Below are 23,413 nucleotides of genomic sequence, written 5' to 3'. Positions count from 1 at the left end.
GGAAAGGCAAATTCATTTATTCATTCAATAAATTGAAAAATGCCCACTATATCATAAAAACTTCTAGGTGCTAAGGATGTAGCAGTGAATGAAACTAAGCTTCTTGTCCCCATTGAACTTGTATTTTAGTGGAAGAGACAATATATGCACAGATATAGAATACCTAAGTGCCATGAGGAGGAATAAAGCAGGATTAAGGTGAGAGGAACAAGGAGTACAATCAGATTGGGAAATTAGGGGAGACTTCTCTAAGGAGATGACACTGACACTTGAGCAGAGACCTGTAAGTGAGGAAGGCATGTAGATACCGGGTTAGAGTGATCCAGTGTGGGGAACGCATTCAGTGCTCTTGAGGCTGTGCTTGGTCTACTAGAGGAACAGAGAGCTGTCAATGAACTGAAGCAGACTGACCAAGGAAGGTAGAGAGCCACGGGCAAATCATGTAGAAGCTACTGGGCAACAGTGAGACCTAAACTTCTATGAGATAGTGCCACTATCATAACTAGTACAGTGTAAAACTTCAGTTTGTTGGCTGAATTGGGGTGGGGGAGAGCTACAATTTATATGATTTAAGGTAAACTGTTCCCAGTCATGGCTAGCCATGAATCATTTGTAGAACTATTTGATTCCTGGACCCACCTACTGGGTCAAAATCTAGTATGAAGCCCAGAATTAGTATTTTATTTAAAAAAGAACATTCCAGGCCGGGTGCAGTGGCTCACACCTGTAATCCCCACACTTTGGGAGGCCGAGGTGGGTGGATCACGAGGTCAAGAGATCAAGACCATCCTGGCCAACATGGTGAAACCCCATCTCTACTAAAAATACAAAAATTAGCTGGGCGTGGTGGCGCACACCTGTAGTCCTAGCTACTGGCGAGGCTGAGGCAGGAGAATCACTTGAACCTGGGAGGTGGAGGTTGCAGTGAGCCAAGATTGCGCCACTGCATTCCAGCCTGGTGACAGAGCAAGACGCCATCTAAACAACAACAAAAATTCCATCCTGAAACGTATGGCTCTATTTGCAAAGAAAATGTGAAAGGATATACACCAAACTGTTTACAGTACGTACCTCAGGCACATTAGTACATTATTTTAGCTCTGAGTAGAAATGCCTTAGCTTAAATGTTTAAAAGTTTTAACAATGAGCCTTTTGTGTTTTGAGACAGTCTCGCTCTGTCGCCCAGGCTGGAGTGCAGTGGCGCAATCTCGGCTCACTGCAAGCTCCGCCTCCCAGGTTCGCGCCATTCTCCTGCCCAGCCTGTAGCTGGGACTACAGGGGCCCGCCACCACACCCGGCTAATTTCTTGTATTTTTAGTAGAGATGGGGTTTCACTGTGTCAGCCAGGATGGTCTCGATCTCCTGACCTCCGCCTCGGCCTCCCAAAGTGCTGGGATTACAGGCGTGAGCCACCGTGCCCGGCCCAACGATGAGCCTTTCTAAAGCTATTTCAGCATCTTTTGCAAAACTGCTACCAAAGACATCCATCTTGTCACATCTCTAATAAAAAGGATTTGAAACCAAATCGCACACAGGAGTGCATTCAACATTTTTCACATGAATGAATACAGTGGCAAGTCTGAGTTTAGTGTCAAGTAAATCAGTACTAGGGTGCTTCTGTTACAGAAAATGAATAACTCATGGCATTTTTATTATTGCTACAACAGGGGCAAATTTTTAATCTAAGCACTCTATAGTCACAATTATTCTTGCCTAGGTTTAAAGCTACTTAAAATCCTTTTTGGACTTAGGCAGACTAATTAACAAATAAATGAATGGGATTCCTAACCTAACACCAGGTACTGAATTATGAAACATTACACAAACAATTAAAAAAACTATAGTAGAAAAACCAACAGAACATACACAACTTAAAGAGAAAAAATTTTTATTGTGATATAAAATGCACTTATAAAATGTCCACCAGAAGGCATGTAATTCTTCACTGCTATATAAATTTACTGGGAATATGTTATTCACCATCTAGGTATGATACTGCCAACTAAAACATACTGTAAACGATGAGTTATACTCTATAACAAATGCATCACTGATTTTCAGCAATCATTGGTTTAATAATAATTAGTTTAAGACTATAATCACTTCTATATTCTGGAATGTCCATTTACTTTAATGTAGTGTAGTGGAATTTAGAGTATAATTGCACATAGATGGTACAGAAAAACATTCACTTCTAAATTATTTTATACCTTCATGACAGGTAGTCTTCCTGACTGAAAATAACAGCTTCAGCTATGGTCTGCTCCAGGATTCTTAATGCAATAATTTGGGTGTATGTGTGTCTGTCTACGTGTACACCCATGGAACAACTTATATCTTTAGTAAACAAGTGCAACATTATTGTCAGTTATTTTGCATGTTTAAATATTATAGTCTGATTATTTGTAAACAAACAAAACCCCACACAAATACTCTAAATTCTATTTTAAAAATCTGTCAACCCATAATTATTCTAATATGCTTTACTTACTCGAACACAAATTTCTGAAAGGTGCATATATTACCTTAGATAATAAGGTTTAGAAATGAGTGCTTCACACTATGAAATGTGCATTTCCGATAAGTGATTTATGCAGCATAAAGTTTAGATCAAGAAATTACAAATCCTGGATCCCCACAGTTCATTTAGAAAATGCCTCAAAGTTATGGCTCTTGCAGCAGGTTTAACAGATTAAACATTAAGTGTTCTAGCTCCCTCTATTTCAAGTATCAAAGAAATATGAGGCTCAAAATCTCTCTAGGTTGTAACTGATAATGCAAAGCATTAGAAAACAGTTAAATGTGTTTTGAAATACAGTATTAACTGAGATTATTAAGGTGTTTATCTACGTTAGCCTGTTAAGTACCAGGACTTTAAAGTAATTTTAAATCTGAGTATTTGCTCGGAAGTGATAAAGAACACAATTTGCCTATAAATGTATGGTTTTGGAGAAAAAAGTCAATCCTGATTTTTAAAACTCAACATTTTTTGTTTCCTTTTGAATGATATTAATTTAAATTTCAATCTGAACATAAATGTTTGGCCTCACAGAGCATTAGAAAGATAATTTACTAAGGCTGTTTAAAGTCTTTCAATGTCATCAGAAATCCTGCAGTATAGAAAATATCTGGTACCCTTAAAGTTTCAGAGTGAGCTGATCTGCAATTTTAATGCTATTAAAAAAAAGTCAAATATAAAAGACTGCTGCAATATAAAGCACTATTTCTAAAAGTTGCAGACATGATCCTACAGTCTGACAGAGCTAGCACAGCTACTCGGAGTAAGCAACTTGCGGCCTTTTCCAAGGCACACTAAGTTTCCAGCTTAGAAAATACTCTAGCCTGGTCCTTAACATATTCATTAAGTAATATGAATATTTTAAGGTCTTTCTGTCCCACAAGAAAGTAGTAAGTTTACCCTTTGAGACATCAGACTTTCTAGAACTGGCCCAACTGTATAAAATTTTAAGAAGTATTTGAAGTGTGGAATCAACACTATGAAAACAGTGTGACAAAATTAAACATTATGTTGAACCCTTTTCTAGCTTTAACTCAAAAATAGAAATCATGAGTCTTCTATAACATTAATTTTAAAAACACACAGAAGTGAAAAGTGCTATTTTCCAAAAAGTACAATTTTTTTCCCTACTTTATATCAACATGGAATGATTTGTTCTCCTGTACTAAAAGCTGGACTTTTAAAAAACTAGTATTACAATGTTTAATGTGATGACTTTAATCAGTAGTAGCTTCAGTTTCCGCTGGGCCCCTGATTAGTCTTCGAATTCCTCTTTTTCCTGCAGGACCTTTTGGTTTTGCAAAACTTTGCTTGTGTGCATGCTGCTTGGGATGTACTTCTTCATAAAGGAAGTCTGCAGTCAACTCATCCCCATTGTCTATCTCGATCTGTAAAAGACAAAATTAGAAGCACAACATTCAAAACCTAATACAAGCAACCAGCTGGTTTTCAGGTATATGAATGCTCACAAATAATACCCTTTCCAGTAAGGCAGAATCAAGGACCATATGTAAACAGTTTCACTTTCTTCTTTTGGGGGAAGGGGCTAAATGAGTTACTTGAATATATAATCAGCTACATTCACTTCCTTCTTGGTTCTTTCTTAGTGCTCCAGTTTAAATAATGTTTAAAAGTAGAAGCCACCACTACATTCTCAAGTTGCTATGATACACTATTTATTCAAGGAACATTTACTCATGACCCTTTCATCACTTGGGTCACTTGAAAGCCCTCTACAAGAGAGGTAAACAAACCATGGCCCGAAGGCCAAATCTTGCCCAAGGCAAGATTGTTTTACATTTTTTAAGGGTTGTTAAACAACAATAAGAATATATGACAGAGATTATATGTGGCTTGGCAAAGCCTTTACTTACTATTTGGTCCTCTGTAGAAAAAGTCAGCTGATCCCTGCTATAGAAGGTGCTACCCATGATAAAGTGATTGATTCTTAGGAACTTAAAAAGCATGAAGGGTTCAGACCCTAAAAACACTGGTAGTTTTTAAGGACCTGTATTTTTATGAGTTTAAGGGCTCAAGAATATATATCTTTCCCCATGCCTTATCTGTACTTAAGAAAATTTAAGAAAATTGGTAGCTTAGTTCCCAAAATTCAAATGTTTATGCTTATTCCTTCCTTCCCCCAAACTGGAAAGACTCCCAACCATCCCATAATTCAGTCATAATGGAGACTGTAATTCCTTATTAATATGCAGTAGAAATAATCACAAGTATGCAGCTCTGGCAGCGCTGTCCAATAGGACTTTTTGCACTGATGGAAATGTCCTATAAATTCTGCACTAACCAATACGGTAGCCAGTAGCCACATTTAGCTAATGAGAATTTGACATAAGGCTAGTGGAATTAAGAAACAGAACTTTAAATCTTATTTAAAGTTAAATAGCCACATGTGGCTTACTAGGAAGTACAGATATATATAGAGATGGGGATCATGACAGGTAGTCCCCAGGCACTTAGAGGAGAGCCTAAGGATTTAGGATGATAACAAGAAAAATAAATATTTTCATTTATAAATCACAGTACATCATAAACTACATAGAAATGAAAAGAAAAATTTAGCAAAAACTGAAGATTTTAAAATAGGTGGGCTACCTTTCTAATTACATCCATTTGTAGTTGTCTTTCTACAATTTCTAGCAGAGGGCTCTTGCAGCTAGAATACAGCATCCGCTCTCTTATACTGCATGTGTATCCAGGCATTGAATAAATAAAAACTGTAAGTTCAAATAATAACAAATATAATTAGCATATCAATACATAAACTTCATAGAACTACATATATAAACTTCATAAAAACAAGTACAGAAACTTCATAAAACTACAGCTAAGCCCTCTGGGCAAGAAATAAGTAAGAATATAGGGCTGATACACCAATAAACAAACTGAAAGTAATGTGTTAAAAACAATGTATCATATACCTATGGACTCTAAATAGTCTCCTTCATGGGAATGTTTATACAGAAAGAAATGGTAACGAGCTGAATCCTTGGGAATCCTCTTTGGCAAATCTTTCAGTTCTGTATTTGTTGTGTTGGCCAAAATTATAATTTCATTTTTTATATCTATTTCCTGCCAATAAGAAACAAAATATGTTCATTAAAACCAGATATAAGGAAATTAAGTTAAAACATATAATAAAAAGACTAAGAGATAAAGGAGGAACTTAGTTCTGGATGGTTTGACTTTTTCACAATGAACATTTACATAATGAATTTTAGAAATCAGAAAGCTATTTAAAATGTAAAATCCATTAATAATAAACCCTATATGAGTCATAAACTACCAAAAAGAGCAGCCACTTAATAATCATTAAACATCTCTTACCAACTGCACATAGTTGAGCTGTCTGTTATTCAATTTTTCCAAAGCCTGAAAGGCTTCTCGAGAAATGGGAAATGCTACTCCTTGTAGTGTTTGATGCTTAGTGTCCACACCCACGTCAGTCTGTACCTAAGTATGACAGATTTAATTTACAAGTTTAGCAGTTAGCAGTATCCTATGGCAAACATAAGAAAACCCAACCTCTATAAAATAGTATCATTCAACCCTAGCCCAACCTATAATTAAAATTATTTTTCACATTTGTTTACGGTCCTGCTAGCATTTTGTCAACATGCAGAGTGCATGACACATCTTTACGACAATGTTGGAAGTGAACATTTGAATGAGTGTACAGTTAGTGGGGTTTGGGTGGGTTTGTTTTTATGTTTGGTTTGGCACAATTTCTTTAGAGTGTCATCAGATTACACCACTGATTATAAAATTTTACTTGATAGAATTTATAAACAACAATCTACATACAATATGTATAGAACTTTACTTTGTTCTGTTGGACAGAAAATGCAACACAAACATCATGCACTGAATTGAAAGGAGTACAAACAGTGTACAAAGACAACACAGCTCAACAAGTTATACTACTGCAGAAGTTCCAGACTTAAGAGATTTCTTTACTAAGAACATGGTGTGCATGTACTGGAAGAGGAGAAAGATAAGAAAGCATTCAATGCACATGTTTAAGATTTTTATACTTGATAAATGATAGCTAGTAGAGAGTCTCATTTGCAGTGTTGCAACAGAAAGTCCAATAGAAATTTTACTTTTAAAAAAATGAATGGAGATTCTACAGCATAAATGATATTGGTTAATGAAAACATCATAGAACATATGCGAATGCATACCCCAATATGATCCTCTGGGCTCTGATTGCAAGAAATAAAACAAACTATCAAACTCGTAAAAAAAAAAAAATCACATAAAAAGCCCTACTCAAATAATATGAATTAAAATAATATGATAGATCCTTGCTACCAGTTTAATATTAAATGATATTCAACCATTCTCCAGACTGATTCCTACTGTCTGTGACTCAGGCTAATGAACAGTGGTTTCAGCTAATGAATAGTGGTTTCAGCCACTTGTTCTTTTCTGTAAAGTCCCAGTAGAAATGCAGTAGTTATTCCAGTATGTTAGAATGGCTGTAGAAAACACATTAAAAATAATGATAAACTACAAAATAATATGGCTGAAATTTATTGACTCTAATATGCTCAACAGGTACTCAAATAATAATCTTCCATATATATCTCTATTCAAGTAGAGTTCATAGAAGTTAATTTGTAGACTCTCTAGAAAGCCAACAAAACAATAATCTGCTTCAGGCAACCTTATTAGATACATTCTTTGCACTAAATGGGTAACACACACTTTTTCTCTATATAATATTCAAAGTACAAAGTTCACAACAGTTGTACTTCAAAAGGAAGATTTACTATTCTGACAGGAAGATTATAGGAAAAGCTATTTATAAAATGCATATAAAGTTTAATATTCATTTTAACTTTTTTTTTCTGAAAAGACATTAAGCACATAGCCTTATCTCTAAACTAAACGGAATAAACCTAAGCTACCTAACTTCTTTAATCTCTAGTTATCCTCCCACATCTATTAATTAAAAATACAGTATTTTCAAACACTTAAAATCTTGCAAAGACTTTGTAGTTGTAACTTACCTCATTGATTTTAATCTGTCGTAATTCTTCCTCAGCTGCAGTCAGTGGGGCAGGGGAAGATTGTGACAGCAAGTATTTTTTATATCCATGTAATGATACATCTTCCTGTAAGTACAGAATAGACTATAATCAGTAATTCTCTAGAAGTAAAACGACAGTGAAGTTACTTTAGGAAAAACAAAATCATTAACAGAAAAGATTTTAAATGAAAATAAATAGCATTATGAATTTTAATATCTTTTTACTTTTCTTTAATCCTCAATTTTAAGTTTCAAAACTTTTTAAGGGGAGTACCCACTGTTCATTTTATATGAAGCTTTATAATTACTAAATATTTTGTATGAGTTTCATACTGGCAAAGTGAAATACTGAACCTGGTCATCCTGTAAGTCTATAGGACAACTGTAATTAACCTTCTGGAGAAAACTGCCCAATGATTATCCAATAATCAACATATTCAGATTCTGAATACTATGTTATAATGCTTAATATAATTTCTTTGTAATTATTCATGGAAAATTATTATAGTTTTCATGTCAAAAGAAAAAAATACTACAAAGAGGTCTACCTATCATCAAAATTTTGTGGTTTAGAAGACTGAGACTCATGAAATTAAGAAACCAGCCCACTTCACAATTAATGGTGAAGAAGCAATATATTCCCATCTAGTCTTGTGCTCTATCCACTAGATTATATGACTTTCTGAATCAGAAAAGCTCTAAACAAACAAAAAAGTTCAAAAATATATTTCAGTGTTTCAATTTGTATATATATGTGTAAATACATATATTTACCATATACTTTAGAAGAATCAGTATGTTTCAATATCACTTGTCAATGTCAAATAGATACAAATGAATAAACTCAAAGTTACATATTCATTACAGCTAACTTTAATATTATATGAAATACAGTATTTCTCTTATTCTCATGTTTTCAGATTATCCATCTGAATTCGTATCAATTACCCATTACCTAGGAGTTCCTCTTTAATCATTTTAATTGCAACATATAGAATCCACATACAAACATAATACCTTTACTGTTCCAAATACTTCATCTTTAATGTGGCCACCTCCAAATTCCTTCTTCAGAGTTGCTCTTGTTGCTGCATACAACATTTTTTGACGAACCTATTCAGTTGTGAAAGTTTACTTAGTTTATAGATGAAAACATAACATTACAAAAGCAAGCACATTCTGAATGTATTAATATCCTGAATCACATTAAAAACAAAACTGAGCTGAAGTCCACCCACTATAATATGCTAAAATACGTGTGTACAAATAACCGTCATTAACATGGGCATCTAAACTATCAATGGTTAGTAAGATGGACTTCAATTTACAATGTCACTTTTTTTGTTTTTTGAGACGCAGATTTGCTCTTGTTGCCCAGGCTGGAGTGGAATGGCATGATCTCAGCTCACTGCAACCTCTGCCTCCCAGGTTCAAGTGGTTCTCCCGCCTCAGCCTCCCGAGTAGCTGGGATTATAGGTGTGTGCCACCACACCCAGCTAATTTTTTCTATTTTTAGTACAGACGGGCTTTCACCATGTTGGTCAAGCTGGTCTCAAACTCCTGACCTCTGGTGATCCACTCGCCTCGGCTTCCCAAAGTTTAGGGATTACAGGCATGAGCCAACGTGCCTGGCCACATTTTAAAGCTGAAAAAAATATAAATTGTTTAAATTCTTCATTTTTCAAACTCATAAGTTCAAGAATAAAAAATTAAAATATGAGGAAAACTGAAATGAAGTAACTTTGATAGTGACATTCTTCTCAAAGCTGTATCAAAGATTACGAATTAAGTTGTTAAGAATCAAAATTCACGGCTTACCGATGGCACATACCATTCTAGGAGGGACACAAAGATGGAAAAAAAAATTCAAGAGTCAACTAGTATCTATGGAAAGCTACTAAAGATAACTACCAATTAACAAATAATTTCATAATCCTGCATGGTCAAACCCAGTATTTCTTTCAGATAGAACATGGGGAATTAAAGAGGAATGGGATGATCTTTTGAGAACAATATCTAGATAACTTTAAAAATAATTATTTTTTAATAAGAAAAATTCAAATTAATTTTTTAAATATTGGGCCATATTCATATATTAATTCTGTCTATTGTTCTATACAGTCAATCTACTACCAGCTTTCCTAAAATACTTGTTTGTATGCAGGCCCATCACTTGAATGGTAGCGATTAATAAATGTATGATAATACTAACAAAATTTAATATTATGTTCAATTAGTTCTCAGATTTATTACAATTATTACTCTCAGGGCCAGACAGTTTCCTTCATTTTTCAGAGGCCCATGGAGTCATTTTAAAATTACCACAAATTAGGTTGGACACAGTGGCTCATACCTGTAATCCCAGCACTTTGGGAGGCCGAGGTGGGTGGATCACTTAAGGCCACGAGTTTGAGACCAGCCTGGGCAACACAGTGAAACCCCGTCTCTACTAAAAATATAAAAATTAGCTGGGCGTGGTGGCACATGCCTGTAATCCCAGCTACTCAAGAGGCTGAGGTGGGAAAATCACTTGAGCCTGGGAGGCAGAGGTTGCAGTGAGCCGAGACTGCACTACTGCAAGCTGGTCTGGGTGACAGAGTGAGATTCTGCCTTAAAAAAGAAAGAAAAAATTGCCATTGCCACAAATTTTTAAATCTTAAATCAGTAACAATTATTTTGATTTCAAGGGCAAAACTCCCGAATCTAAGCACATTATTCCTGATTCTCCGTTATCAATCCAAGGATTTTCCTCATGATCATTCCCTTCTATGGGAAATAATTATTGCTTTTTAACCTTTATTTGACCTAGAAATTTCAAAAACATCTTTCTAGCATTTAATGTTAAACAAACTATAAAAAAGTTACTTACATGAGAATGATCTGGAGACCATGCAATGAATATCCATTCATATCCCTGGGCATTCTGAGAATCTAACCTGAATAATATATAGCATGGTTGTTTGTCCTCCAACAGGGGTAAAACAAAGGAATCATAATCCTTATCCCAGGAATCTGAAGGCTGACTATATGATCCAATCACAAGTTGCTCTATGAAAAATTATTTTTAGAAAGATAGGTAAATGGTTTGAAATATCAAGTGGTAGTGTGATGAAGACTAGAAAAATAAATATATAGTCATTTCCCAGTTACTATTATTCACATCAAAAAGTTGAAAAGAAAAATGTGGCAACATAGAAAGTAATTATGACATAGAGTATTATAAAAACTGTTAACTTTTTATGAACATGGTTAAAATTTTTAAAATATACACAGCCTAAGAAAGAAACATATAAAAATGATCATAACAGTTGAACTGAATGGTCAAATAATGTAATGACCTATAACAGTCATTACATTTCTATTTTCCAAAATGTCTGTGCTTAAGTTATCAACAAAATATATTTAAACTACCATTCAAAAGTATAATTTCTGACATTAACAATGAATTGTACAGTAAGAAATATTAAATAAAACCATGTTTAACTCCTTTTTATTTGGCCATAATGCTACAGATTTAAACATTTGCCTAGATGTATACACTGGTATAGCCACTTTGAAATGGTATTCGGCAGAATCAAGTAAAACTGTTAATCTACTATGCATACAGAATCTCTTATACATAAATACAAAGGTGTTCATTGCAGCACTATACAGTAACAGTGAAGTTATAGCCTCAATGTTCATCAATAAGACAATGGAAAAATAATGTGTGGCATAGTCATATAACATTCTGTTCAGATTTAAAATGAATTATTGAGCTATCAAAACTAATTGCAAATGTAACATTTTCAGAAAAAGGAAAGATACAGAGTAAGATGGTATCATGCAGTTTATGTAAACTCAAAGAGCACTATATGCTATTTAGGGATACATGTAAAAACAGACTGCACAAGTATCAGAACTCCCAATTGTAGTTGCCCCAGGGTAAGGAGGTCAGAAGCAAAATTGTTTAAAGGGGATGCTCTTATAACAGAAAAACACTGAATTTTCTAAAATGCTTGAAGTAAATAAGATAAAATGTTAGCAGTTATTAATAAAGGGGAGATATAGGTATTTATGATACAATTTTAGTCTTTGGAATTTTCCTTATTTAAAAATTTTCACAAAACAAAAAAGTAAAACCAGAAAATAATAACTTAGGAAGTAGTGCCATTTTCCTTCCGTAGAGATGCTAGTTAGATTAACTTTTCCATTTTAGTTCCTTAACTAGTCACTTAGGAAGTGATGGCATTAAAAATTTTAGCTCAGTATTTTTAAAATATGCTGTTTTACAATATACATATATTCCTATTGAATGTTGTATGTAAACAAATGCATATTTTACAAACTATTCTGGTATTTTTTATATAAGCAGAAAATAGAAAACAAATTAGATTTACTTCCAGTTTGTGAAAGAACAAGTTACTTTTCCAAAGCAAAATATTTTCAGATATTTAAGAAATTAGGCCGCTGGAATATTTTAATATATTCATTTGTGACTGAGTACCTATAACAGTAATTGTTCAAATTCAAATCTGCCTGATTTAAAAGATTCTCCCACTCAACCAGATTCCCTGTTTACACAATTATTTTTAAAGAATCAATTTGTAGTTTGTTATATTCTCAGAACTTTCCCAAAACAAGAAAGGGAAATGATCATTTCTGTGGCAAAGGTTGCAATCAAATGGAGAAAATGGGAGTTTGAAATCCTTTGTTTATATTTAAAAACAAACTTTATTGAATAATTCACAAGTAACTATTTTTTTTTTTTTGATAATCACCTGTTTAGTGATTTCCATTCCAGAGATGGAAGCACTGACATTAGAAATGGACTGTGGTGCAGAAACTGAGACACAAAAAGTAAAAGAGGAAGAAGTCACATCAAAAAACATCTTTGTTTCCCTGATAGTCACATAATTCAGAATGAAATTAGGGGCCCATAGGGACCTGCACAAAATATGAGGAATCCAAGTTACCGTAAGATTTGAACTTGCTTCACATTAATTAATAGTTCAAATCACTGACAACACACAGTAAGTTTAAAAATACAACAGCCACTAATCCAGGAACAGAAAATATTTTAAAATATTTAACTAACCATTTTCAATAGATATTTTCAGAAGTCTGTACTTTCCATTTCTGGCTCTGGCAAAGATCTCTTTAACATCTTCACTTGCTGTGGAAAAAGATAAAGAAAGTAAACTTTTTATACTTACATATAAATACTTTCCTATCTATATTGGAAAAGTTAATTAGAATACAAAGAAAAAATCTGGAGCATGTAGCATCCTTATTATCAGTATTATAAAACTTTACCGCATAAAATAACGAAGACTGTATACAATTAAGAAATATAAATATTAGCATTTTAAAAGTATGTTAGTAATTCTAATCTGTTTTAGCTACATAATTCTGTGCAGAAATAACACTGGGGTGAATATACTGAAGTTACTCAAACCCAATAATGAGCAAATTACAATTTTGAAAAACTTTTCTTGCTCTTTTGAAAAATATTGAAAACCTGCTTTCATTCTCTAATTCAGTTTCAAGCTTATGACAGACACTCCTTCATCAATTCACTTTCTGTATTTTCCCGTTAAAAACAACAGTATATATCAAATATCCTAACTTGTTTAAAGAAAAAGACAATAAAATGCATTCAATCTTAACTCTGGTTATATTTTTCTAACTTGCATTTCTCAAAAGCTAGATTAAACTCATTGAATAAATATGTATTTAATAACTAACCCTTGTGTTCCTATTAAAGCTTCAATTTCGTTCTAATTTCGTGCCTGTGTTGTCTATTAGCAGCAAGAACCACTATGTAAGTAGGTAGTGCTTGCTATAAGGCTCAAGCATGAGTCAATAACTACATATTTATATATCGAAATTAATGCGGATAAATAAAACAACGTTTTCAGATTTGAGACTATTTTGCTTCTGCGTGCGTGCAGGAGGATGTGTGCCGTGGTGTCAAAAATCTTTACGAATAAAACATACAATTAAGTGTTCATCTGGGAGAAAGACTCGCTATTAACAGTAAGAGCTTGAGTTTACACTAGAACTCGTTAAGTGATCGCGAGTAACCCGGGGATATATTATTTGACTCTTGATGAGGTGAGTACCTGCAGGCTGCCCAATTTCAAACCAGGAAATAATGGAGGTCAGATATAACTGCATATTGAACTGTCTGCACGCATTACACGCAACCATACAGATCAGTTTCCCTTGGGGAGTATCTAGGAAAAAGATCAAAACACACGCTTACACTCGAGATTTCTCAGAACATAACTCTCACTTTCCTATTTGGAGAGAAAATGCGGGAGAGTTTTGGGAAGCACCCCTACTGATGTGAGAAAGATTCTGGCATGGTTCTTTTTGTAATCAAAGTCCTGTAATATTCTCCTTTGGACCATGAAAAAGAAAACTCGCCTGGCTCTCGACAGCGTAGCGAAGCCCCAGTCGCCTCCACTGTCCCAGCTCTTCCCTACGTGACCAAAAGGGGGAAAGTTGGGAGACTGTCGGGGACGGTGGAAGGCACGCCCCCTTCAACCAGGCCGCCTCGAAAGCCAATTTCCTTCGCTCCCCCGAATTTCGGATCAATCTGCAACGTGACGGCAGCAGGGACCGGGCTGGAGGAGGACGCAGGCCGGCAGCGCCCGGGAAGCAGGAGCGCGGAGAGGCGCCGAGGCCCGGCTCGCCCCGCGAGACCGACTTCCGGAGCTCCCGGCCCGACTCCAGCCCTGCCCGTCCTGCAGCCCTCCCGGCTCTCCCGGAAGCCCCTTCCCTGCGAGTCGCGCCGGGCGCTGTTACCTTGGATGCCGGTCTGGTGGGACATGGCGGCGGCCGCTAGCTCCCGGCTCCGGCGCTGAGTGCAGCCAGCGGCCCCGGCCGGCGGCTCCAGGAAGTGGCTGCTCCTCCGCCGGCCCCGGCGCGTCATCCGCCCGCGACCCGCGGCCGCCCCGCCCCGTGAGATTGACTGAGTGCCCGAGCGTCCCCGCCGCCCCGCCGCCCTTCCTGGCCGCCGGGCTGCGGTCCAGCCCCCGGCCTCGCTATCCTAGTTCTCTGCTTGGGGTCGTGCTTCTGCTCTTGCCGCCGCCTCTCCCGCTTCTTCCGGGGGGGACATGCCGCAGAATCTAGACAGCTCAGTGCTCCGACGTCTGCTCTCTGACGACCCCGCCGACGCCGCCATTCGCTGCCTCAGCAAAGGGGTGCTCAAAAACGGAAGTGATCATTTTACCAAATAGGCATTTTCCAGCTTAAAAAAGATGTGCACATTATTTTTCTTGGTTTACTCTTCCTATAATCGATACCGTTTAGTGTAGAAAAGCCTTCTCCTTGCTCCATTGTTTTGAAAGAATTAATATAGACTGCCTCTCATCAAATTTTTCCACGATTTTAAATTAAGTTAATCTCAGACTGTTAACTTTTCTTTTCAGCTGGACACATTTAGAGACTCAGTGTATCTTTCTCTTCACTCCGGAAAGAGACAGCCACTAAGAGATTAGCTGATTTGAGTATCCCTCTGTGGTCGATTATACCATTGCAAATCCTGCTCTGCTTTAGGTTGGCAGTTTATTATTTAATCCAGTAATTATTCAAAATTCACTTGGACAGATTTGTAAGGTAGCAGCAGATATTACTTAAAAATCTTTTCCTTTCCTGCTTTTACAAACATGTAGTTCCTTCCTGAAGGGTAATGTTAGTTTTGTGGGGGGTTTGGTTTTTTTTGGTACTGCTTCTCTACTGCTACTAGGTGGGAAGCTAGTTCTTATTTTTAGGGCCTTGAAGTGACACATACACAAAATTATAATCTGCTAATGAAGAAATAATTTATTCAGGTCAATAATATAAGTGCAAGTTAATCACTGTTCCAATACTATACGATGTATTTTTCATGAGTGATGAACAGGCCTGCAATTGTTTTTCTTTACAAGAATCACAGCAAACAAGGTTATGTTCTATTGCCTGTTATCTGAGCTCTGTTTTTCAGACATATTCTCATATTCAGGAATAAACTAAATCTGAGTTTTATGACGTATGGATTTAAGAAATGTAGGGAGGAGTTTCATTCTAATCAAATTCTTCCTGACACAATGGTTCACCCTGATTTACAAGTTTTTGACTACATTGCTGAGCAGAGAGAAAATTGCAGAGTTGACTTGCAGTATTTTGACTGATTCATGTCCTAGTGCTTCGGGGAAATTGCTTAAGGAAGTTGGCGTTGCTCAAAAGTACAGTTGAGCAAAATATAATCCTTCCATATTCGTGCTTGGGAAAGGCCACTGTATTCTCAGTCCTGAAGAAGAGGAATGTCTAGTTAGGTTGGGACCACCCTGACAGCCACCAGAAAGTGCTTATTTACTGCCAGTACAATAGTTTGACTTAAAAGCTGCAAGCGTCTTGGGTGCCTTGCTCTGCTCTAGCCACAAATATTTTCCCACTTTTCTTCATCTATTGTGTCTCCATTTAGTGAACATTTGCCAGAGCTGTCATGAGAATAATACCTTAGATTTGTATGGTAGTTTAGAGTTTACAAATAATATATAATAGACTTATTTTGAGTACCAACATAATCCTGTGTGACGAGCTGAAAAAAATAGCAGGTTTTGTTTTTTAACTTTAAGAGGTTTGGAAATTGAACCACAGAGTTGGGAAGTCAGCAGGTTTCAAGGCTAAGACAAGTGTCTGTAAGAAACAAACCATTTGAAAACAATGTATGCAGATAAGAGGGTTTATTATAAGGATATTGGAGGTTCTTATAGATCTTGACAACTTGGTTGTCACCTCTGCTTTTCTCTTCTTTTTCTCCAAATAAGATCTCTCTGCTTGTGCAGTCAAAATGGCTGAATATGGCTACCCTACACTTTCCAAATTGACAGGGTTGTAGCTGCATGCAGAGATTACATAGCTCTTCTAAGTCCAAGTTTAAAGTTCCTAAGAGAAAGCACGTGAATGACCCTGCTTGGCTTGTGTCAAATCATTCTTGGCCAAGGTGGCTGGTTTACCCAATATACACTGCCCATGAGTGAAAGGCAATTATCACAGGAGGGGAGATGGATCTTGGGTGTGGGAAACAGGTGTAGAATTCCTACTTTTTACAGTTTGGTAGAGGTAATGTTTAGAACCTAAGATGGTGGTCAAAAAACACAAATGCTTATGGGGTCAGTTAAATAACATAAATGAATGAAGCTAATAAATGGAGACTGTGGCAATGAGAGGGAGCACAGGATCCATCTAAAATGAGCTACTACTAGGCCAAGTGGGATGGCTGACACCTGTAGTCCCAGCTCTCAGGAGGCTGATGTGGGAGGATCACTTGAGCCCAGGAGGTAGAGGCTGCAATGAGCCATGATCACCCCACTACACTCCAGCCTGGGCAACAGAGCCTGTCTCAAAGGGAAAAAAAAAAAAAAAAAAAAAAAGGAGCTACTACTACTCAATTCAATTCTGACTGACTGATGCTCTGTGGGAATTCAAGCGCAAGGTGACCAATCTTATGTTTTGCAAGTGATGTCGGAAACTGGGATTTTATTTAAAATCTCTATTTCAATTATGTAGGAAAACAAAACAAAAAGAGAACTATAACTGCAAGTCAGGTTTGACCTATGAAATGGTAGTTTAGGACTTCTGACCTAGATCATCTGTGTGGTCAATTGCCAAATAATGACATTTTAAAATCACACCCTCCATAAAGTCTTTTTACCATAGAAGAGACTATGATGTGTGCCACATTAATGTGAGCAGTATACATGTTTGTGTATAGTGCATATACACAGGAAACTAAAAAAATCATTCATCCATCCATCTTGTTTCTTCTCTGAATTGAAACCTTTTTGATAGATTCATTTCTTCTTTACTTGGTGAGGTAATTATAAAGAGCTGCACTATTTGCGTTAGATTTTCCTAGAGAAGAAACCCTGCTGTAAAATTTTTAAAAACACATAGAAGTTGTGTGACCATGAACAACATTATTTAACCTAAGTCTCCATTTTCTCTCTTGTTATATGTCATACCCATGTCTCATGGTTGTCATGAAAATCAAGTGAAATATGACTTTATGAAGCTCTAACATGTATGAATGCTCAATGTATGTTAGGCTTCATATTTTGTTAGAATTAAGTCTAACACAATACTTTACAATACAGTATGATTCAAAATAAAAGGTCATTTAAAACAGAGCAAATGGAGTTAGATTGAATTTCCAAACCTCAAAAGCAACAATCCAAAGTTGATTTCTTATATAGGTTCATAAAACCACAATATCGCTGGGCCCTGTGAACTGCTGTGTTTTGTGTTAACACGTCCTTAGATTTATAAAGCATTAAATAAGAAAAGTAACCCTTTGGGTTATAAAAAATGAGGATCAAGAATTAAGCAACATACCTTGACTGAAATTACCTTTTATTATATGCATGTAATTATAACCCTCAACAATTCACAATAAACACCTGACAAGATTGCTAAAACTTCTCACGAAATGGAATATATAAGATAAAATTCTTTCATTCCTATTGGACTCAGTGGTGCTTGAGAAAACAGAACAGAGAGTCTGGGTTAAGGAATAGTTCAAGCAAATGATATTTCTTTATTATTTTCCCAAGTAAAATATAGACTGAAGTAATATTAATAAATGATACGTACTTTCCAATGAAAGAAACAGGGAACACTTTGGTTCAAAAGAATTGTTGATAATGATAAGGATGCATATTGGAATCAAAGTGCAGGAAAGCACAAAGCAACCAGCTTTTTGATGTATTATTTATAGTGAGATTTTCACCCTGGGTTGGAAAAGTGCCTTAGCAACAGCATCTTGAATCTCTTTCTCATTATCTCTAACATGTCATGTGGGGTAGGATGGTTTAAATGCCTAATAGGAATATTTGCAAATCACTTTGAACATACTGCTTGCTCTCTTTCTCTGTTTCTCTGTCTTTGCTAGTGATGCTAATTAACACCCAAAAACCTTCCCTAACGTTTAAATAGCATGTACAGGAGATATTATCTCATACTGAGTCCACAAACGGGGACAACCTTCCTTGTCCTTTATGTATTTCTGTAATCGCAACACAGGCCACTCCAGACTTTCCATATTAGATAAATTTAGGGCTGGAATCTGCAATCTGGTGGGAAGATGGTGCAAGGGGAACTGTGAGCTGAGCTTGCATAGCAGGGTTTGTTTGTTTTGTTCAGATCTGCTGTATTTTTTAAAATAAATTCAAGAAAGGCATTCATAGCAAATTGACAAGCAGGGCGAGAGGGCAGGGATGCTCAGTGAGATTATGGGAGAGTTAAAGCCCCTTCACTTCCAGGCTAAACTACTCTTTGGAGCTGCCTGAAAATCATAGCCTCATGGTTGGGATCCAAAACAGATTAACCCTTTCACTAAGCGCTGCTCCATAACAAATACTTTATCATAAAGCATCAATGTATCTGTTATGTTTTTTCAGAATAGGCTAGGTCAGTATGGTGACCTTTATTTAGGGGTGTGCCAATGAAGGAGTTAACTCTTACATTTTATGTTAATAATGGGAACAGTAATATAATGGATCCCAGAAAAATAACTGTTCAAAAGTAATTTATTAAGATAATTATATTGGCGCATATGTGTTTGTAATGCTTTAATGATAGTTTTTGGTTAGATAGACAGTTGCTACACAATAATTTTTATTCCTTAACAAAACAACTAATATTTGATGTGGCAAGGTGCTTAGCTAAAAGTTCACATTTCTGCTTCCTTTGCAGCTTGATGTGGCCATGTGATTAAATTTCAACCAATGATATGAAAAATTGTTGGGTGAGTCTTCTTGAAAGTCTTCTTAAGTGGGGCTAGATAGTGGATGATCCTTTTGTATTTCCCTTCCCCACCTCCTCCTGTTTTCTGTTGGAATGAAGATGGGATGGCTGGAGTTCCAGCTGCTGTCTTGGACCTGAGGCTATCTAAATGATGAAAACCACAAATTAGGATAGTGGAAAAGAAAGACAGAAAGGAATCTTCTGCCTCCTTGTTGATTGTCACTCTCCCCTACTGGACCTGGCATGCCTCCTTCTAGAATTGTCTTACATTCAAGAAAAATAACTTCCATTCTATTTAAGCCACAGTTTATTATAGTCTGTGTTACCAGCAGCCAAATATATTTTGTAAGTGAGGCACCTTGTTTTACCAAGAGTGTTAAGTAAAAATATCCTTCATCATACAGTTCATTGGTTCATAGAGTGAAATCTTTCATAGCAGGTTAGTACAACAGGGATGCTGTGTTACTAAATTCATTTGATTCCTAAATTTTAGATTGCAATTAGTGAGAATTTGAGCAGCAAAGGACACATATAGTTTTAAAGTTGAAATTACAGCAAATTAATCTACATTCTTTGCATGTAACTAGATAGTGGCAAAAGTTTCCTATAAGTTTGCTAAATAGAGAAGCAAATCAGCTGAGACCTGAAAATATTCCTTTGCATAAAAGCAGCTAAATATGCCTTGGTTATCAGATTTAGAAATACTGTACATCTTTCAGCATGTATTTCTTTATTCTTAAAACTTTAATGAGATTCACTACTACGGTAAATGAAAACATTGTAAGAGATACATATATCTTCTGAATTTCAGCATTTTTATTAAATATTGACTCATCCCAAGGTTATATAAAAATCCAAAAAGTATTCACCATCTGCAAAAAAAAAAAGTTTAAGATTCTATTTGTTGAGTAGCTTTGCTAAACATCTGAATAGTACTGCGAACAGACATCAATAGTCTCTGAATTTATGATGTAATCCTACAATTCTGGTTTCTACTTCATTCTTTGTTACCTACAGGCTTAGACTTGACACTATCCTCTCTTAAATGAGTTCTCAGAGACAGCGCCTAAAAGAGAAAACCCTCGGGAACAATTTCTCTCTGGCCTTTCATTTCAGTTATGTTTGACCTGTTGTCAATGGAGAATCAAGCTTGTTAGAGGATTGGGTGGGCTGGGATCAAGGAATCCACAGAAGCATGGAGCTTGACCCACCTTTTCTTTCTGTTCTTTCTCTTTACTCACTGCAATGCAGCACATTTTACTACAATTAATGTGCACCTTGGAGAGAAAGGAAAGTGAAGGATATATTTACATACTAGTGAGAGAAATGTCAAATTCTTGTTTTTGTGGTGTTTAATTATCAGGTTAGCAAAGGTTTCACAAGTTAACCGTACTCTTCCAGGTTCTTGTTTCTGCTCCCGGGTCCACACTAGCCCTTGCACTTGGCAATTTTGATCAATCTTATTAAGCCAGTTGACTTTGATCCTATACTAGGCTGGGCTCTTTTTAAGAGAAGCCGAGGTCGGGTGCGGTGGCTCATGCCTGTAATCGCAGGACTTTTGAGGCTGAGGAGGGAGGATTACTTGAGGGAAGGAGTTCGAGACCAGCCTGGGCAACAAAGTGAGGCCTCCCACTCCCCATCTCTACAAAAAGTACAAAAAGAAAAAAAAAAAGTAGCCTGTAGTCCCAGATACTTGGGAGGCTGAGGTGGGAGGATTGCTTGAGCCCAGGAGTTCAAGGCTGCAGTGAGCTATGATCATGTGCACTATACTCCAGCCTGGGCAACAGAGTGAGACCCTGTCTCCAAAAAAAAAAAAGCAGCAGCAGCACCAGCAGCAGCTGAGTCTGCCACTCAAGTTTCCAGATTAGATTTTCCCTTCAGGCTCCCAAGAGCACTTTTCTGTTTGGATTCCTCTGACTCACTGACTCCGTAGGTCCATCCCACTTGCCTTCATAGTCATACTCCTACCAGCCTTATTCATGATCCTAGGTGCTATTTCATTCAGGTTTTCTGAACTGGTTTTCTCTTGGTTTTTTTTTTTTTTTTTTCTGAGACAGCGTCTTGCTCTGTCGCCCAGGCTGGAGTACAATGGCGCAATCTCGGCTCACTGTAACCTCTGCCTCCCCAGTTCAAGCGATTCTCCTGCCTCAGCCTCCAGAGTAGCTGGGATTACAGGCGCCTGCCACCATGCCTGACTAATTTTTGTATTTTTTAGTAGAGACAGGGTTTCACCATGTTGGTTAGGCTGGTCTCGAACTCCTGGCCTCGGCCTCCCAAAGTGCTGAGATTACAGGTGTGAGCCACCACACCCGGCCCTGAACTGGTTTTCTTTCTTACCTTTCAAATCCTGAACTCTTTTTCCCTCCCTTTCTCTGAGATAACATTACAGTTTATTTCTTCACACAGTGTGCCAGCCTACATGAGTCTCATCAGTTCATTTCCCTAGGCAGTGTTTTCTACACTCTCAAAGAAGCTCATTTCAAGGCCCTTCCTTACTCAGTGACTGTTGTTTCCTCGTGAACTGTTCTTTCACAAACAATAGCACAGGTCCAGCTAAATCACAGTTCACTTTCCCTGGCTCTAGTAGGTAATCTGCAATTCACTTTAGCCTCAATTTTGTTTCATTTTAAACTCTATTTTTCCCTCCTCCCTTCCTTTTTTTCCCTCCCTCCCTTCCTTTCTTTTACAACCATTGTCAGTGCCCTGATATTTCCTATTTATTCTAGCTCATTAACAGTGAAGTGGGATAGAGGGCAAAGATCCCTAGTAGATTTTCAGGTATATTCATACTGTGACAGCACAGCTTAGGTGTTTATAATGGAGATGGACTAACGTGTTGAAAAGGACACAGACCTTTCTGTTCTACAGCTCTGGTCCGGAACAGGAATATGTTTGAAATTATATGTAATTTTCATTAAAAAAATACAACTCTAAGTAAGCTGAATTGCACTTTGAGGAATTTAAAGTTTGAGTACACATCAGAGAAGCAGTGTTTCCCCTATGGAAAAAGCTCACTTCCACGACTGCCTACTTGTGTGATGTTGAATGGGAGATGGTCAAAGGGAGAAAGAAGGGACCACAGCAGCAGGGTCATCTTTGAACAACAGTATTATCCCAGAATTGGTTTTGGTGTTTCATCTTTGCTGGGCTCTTTCTTTCTATTCTCTTCCCTACCATCCTTCTAACATCATAGCATATTTGTGACTTTCTCCCCACTGGCTTCTCTAGATGTTATCTCACCTAACCCTGCTCGTCCTGACCCTCTGTTCTGGGCTGCATCTTTCCTTTCTCCTAGCACAGCTAACTTGTCCAGACTCTCGCTTGTTCAGAATACTTGCCAGGTAACTGGAAGCCAATCTGGTAAACTAATTCACCAGGAGGAGCTCATTCACTGATTCATCAAACATTTATTGAGCACTGCAGCTCCTGTGGAGGTGTGAATGGCTGACCAAGGCTGTTCTGCTGCATTACCAGTGTACAATGCAGCAACCTTGGGTTTTGGGGTCAGACAGTCCTGGGTTTGAATCTTTTTTTTTTTTTTTTTTTGAGACAAAGTCTCCCTCTTGTCCCTCAGGCTGGAGTGGAATGGCGCTATCTTGGCTCACTGCAACCTCTGCCTCCCAGGTTCAAGCGATTCTCCTGCCTCAGCTTCCCGAGTAGCTGGGATTACAGGCACCCGCCACCATGCCCAGCTAATTTTTGTATTTTTAGTAGAGACGGGGTTTCACCATGTTGGCCAGGCTGGTCTCGAACTCCTGACCTCAGGTGGTCCGCCCGCCTCGGCCTCCCAAAGTGCTGGGATTACAGGCATGAGCCACCACACCCAGCCCTGGGTTTGAATCTTACCATGTCACTTGCTAGATGTGTCGTCTAGGAAAAATTCCTTAATCTTTCCAGACATCTCACTTTCCTCATCTGTAAACTGGGGACAATAATAACATCTTGCAGGTGACGCTGGGTTTTAAGGACAAGTATATTCAGTGGCTAGCTCCTAGTCGATGTTAAGTAAATAGTTCTTGTTATTATATTATTGGTTATCTTTCTCGTTTATCATTTATGGAGACCTTTAA

At 37.1% G+C, this 23,413-nt stretch overlaps 1 protein-coding gene across 3 annotated transcripts; it reads right to left on the bottom strand.

The window, feature by feature from the left end:
- Positions 1-1,871: 1,871 nt before the first annotated feature.
- Positions 1,872-14,758, bottom strand: TWF1 (twinfilin actin binding protein 1). Of its 3 annotated transcripts, XM_016923598.4 has the most exons (10): positions 14,361-14,488; positions 12,646-12,723; positions 10,438-10,616; positions 8,586-8,681; positions 7,549-7,653; positions 6,718-6,738; positions 5,861-5,986; positions 5,455-5,605; positions 5,129-5,250; positions 1,872-3,906 (listed from the first exon to the last, which is right to left on the bottom strand). In XM_016923598.4, exons 1-10 carry the CDS (start codon positions 14,485-14,487, stop codon positions 3,736-3,738), a joined length of 1,176 nt encoding a protein of 391 aa, XP_016779087.1. In that variant the 5' UTR covers position 14,488; the 3' UTR covers positions 1,872-3,735. The 3 variants fall into 3 exon arrangements, with proteins under 3 accessions (XP_016779087.1, XP_001165727.2, XP_063641822.1); XM_001165727.6 differs by lacking the exon at positions 6,718-6,738 and having other exon boundaries at positions 14,361-14,758; XM_063785752.1 differs by lacking the exons at positions 6,718-6,738; positions 14,361-14,488 and adding an exon at positions 13,673-13,781.
- Positions 14,759-23,413: the final 8,655 nt, after the last annotated feature.

Source organism: Pan troglodytes, chromosome 10 (genome assembly GCF_028858775.2).
Source record: "Pan troglodytes isolate AG18354 chromosome 10, NHGRI_mPanTro3-v2.0_pri, whole genome shotgun sequence".
Taxonomy (NCBI): Eukaryota; Metazoa; Chordata; class Mammalia; order Primates; family Hominidae; genus Pan; species Pan troglodytes.
The sequence above is the reverse complement of the archived record's forward strand: the minus strand, read 5'-3'. Positions and strand labels throughout refer to the sequence as shown.

Bases quoted from the DNA above. Each gene is read 5' to 3' on its own strand.
- TWF1 (XM_016923598.4), bottom strand. From the start codon at position 14,487: ATGACGCGCCGGGGCCGGCGGAGGAGCAGCCACTTCCTGGAGCCGCCG. The intron at 8,682-10,437 runs GTAAGTAACTTT...ACAACTGAATAG, and splicing joins GGTCTCCAGATCATTCTCAT to GTTCGTCAAAAAATGTTGTA. The intron at 5,606-5,860 runs GTAAGAGATGTT...TCTTATTGGCAG, and splicing joins AGCTCAACTATGTGCAGTTG to GAAATAGATATAAAAAATGA.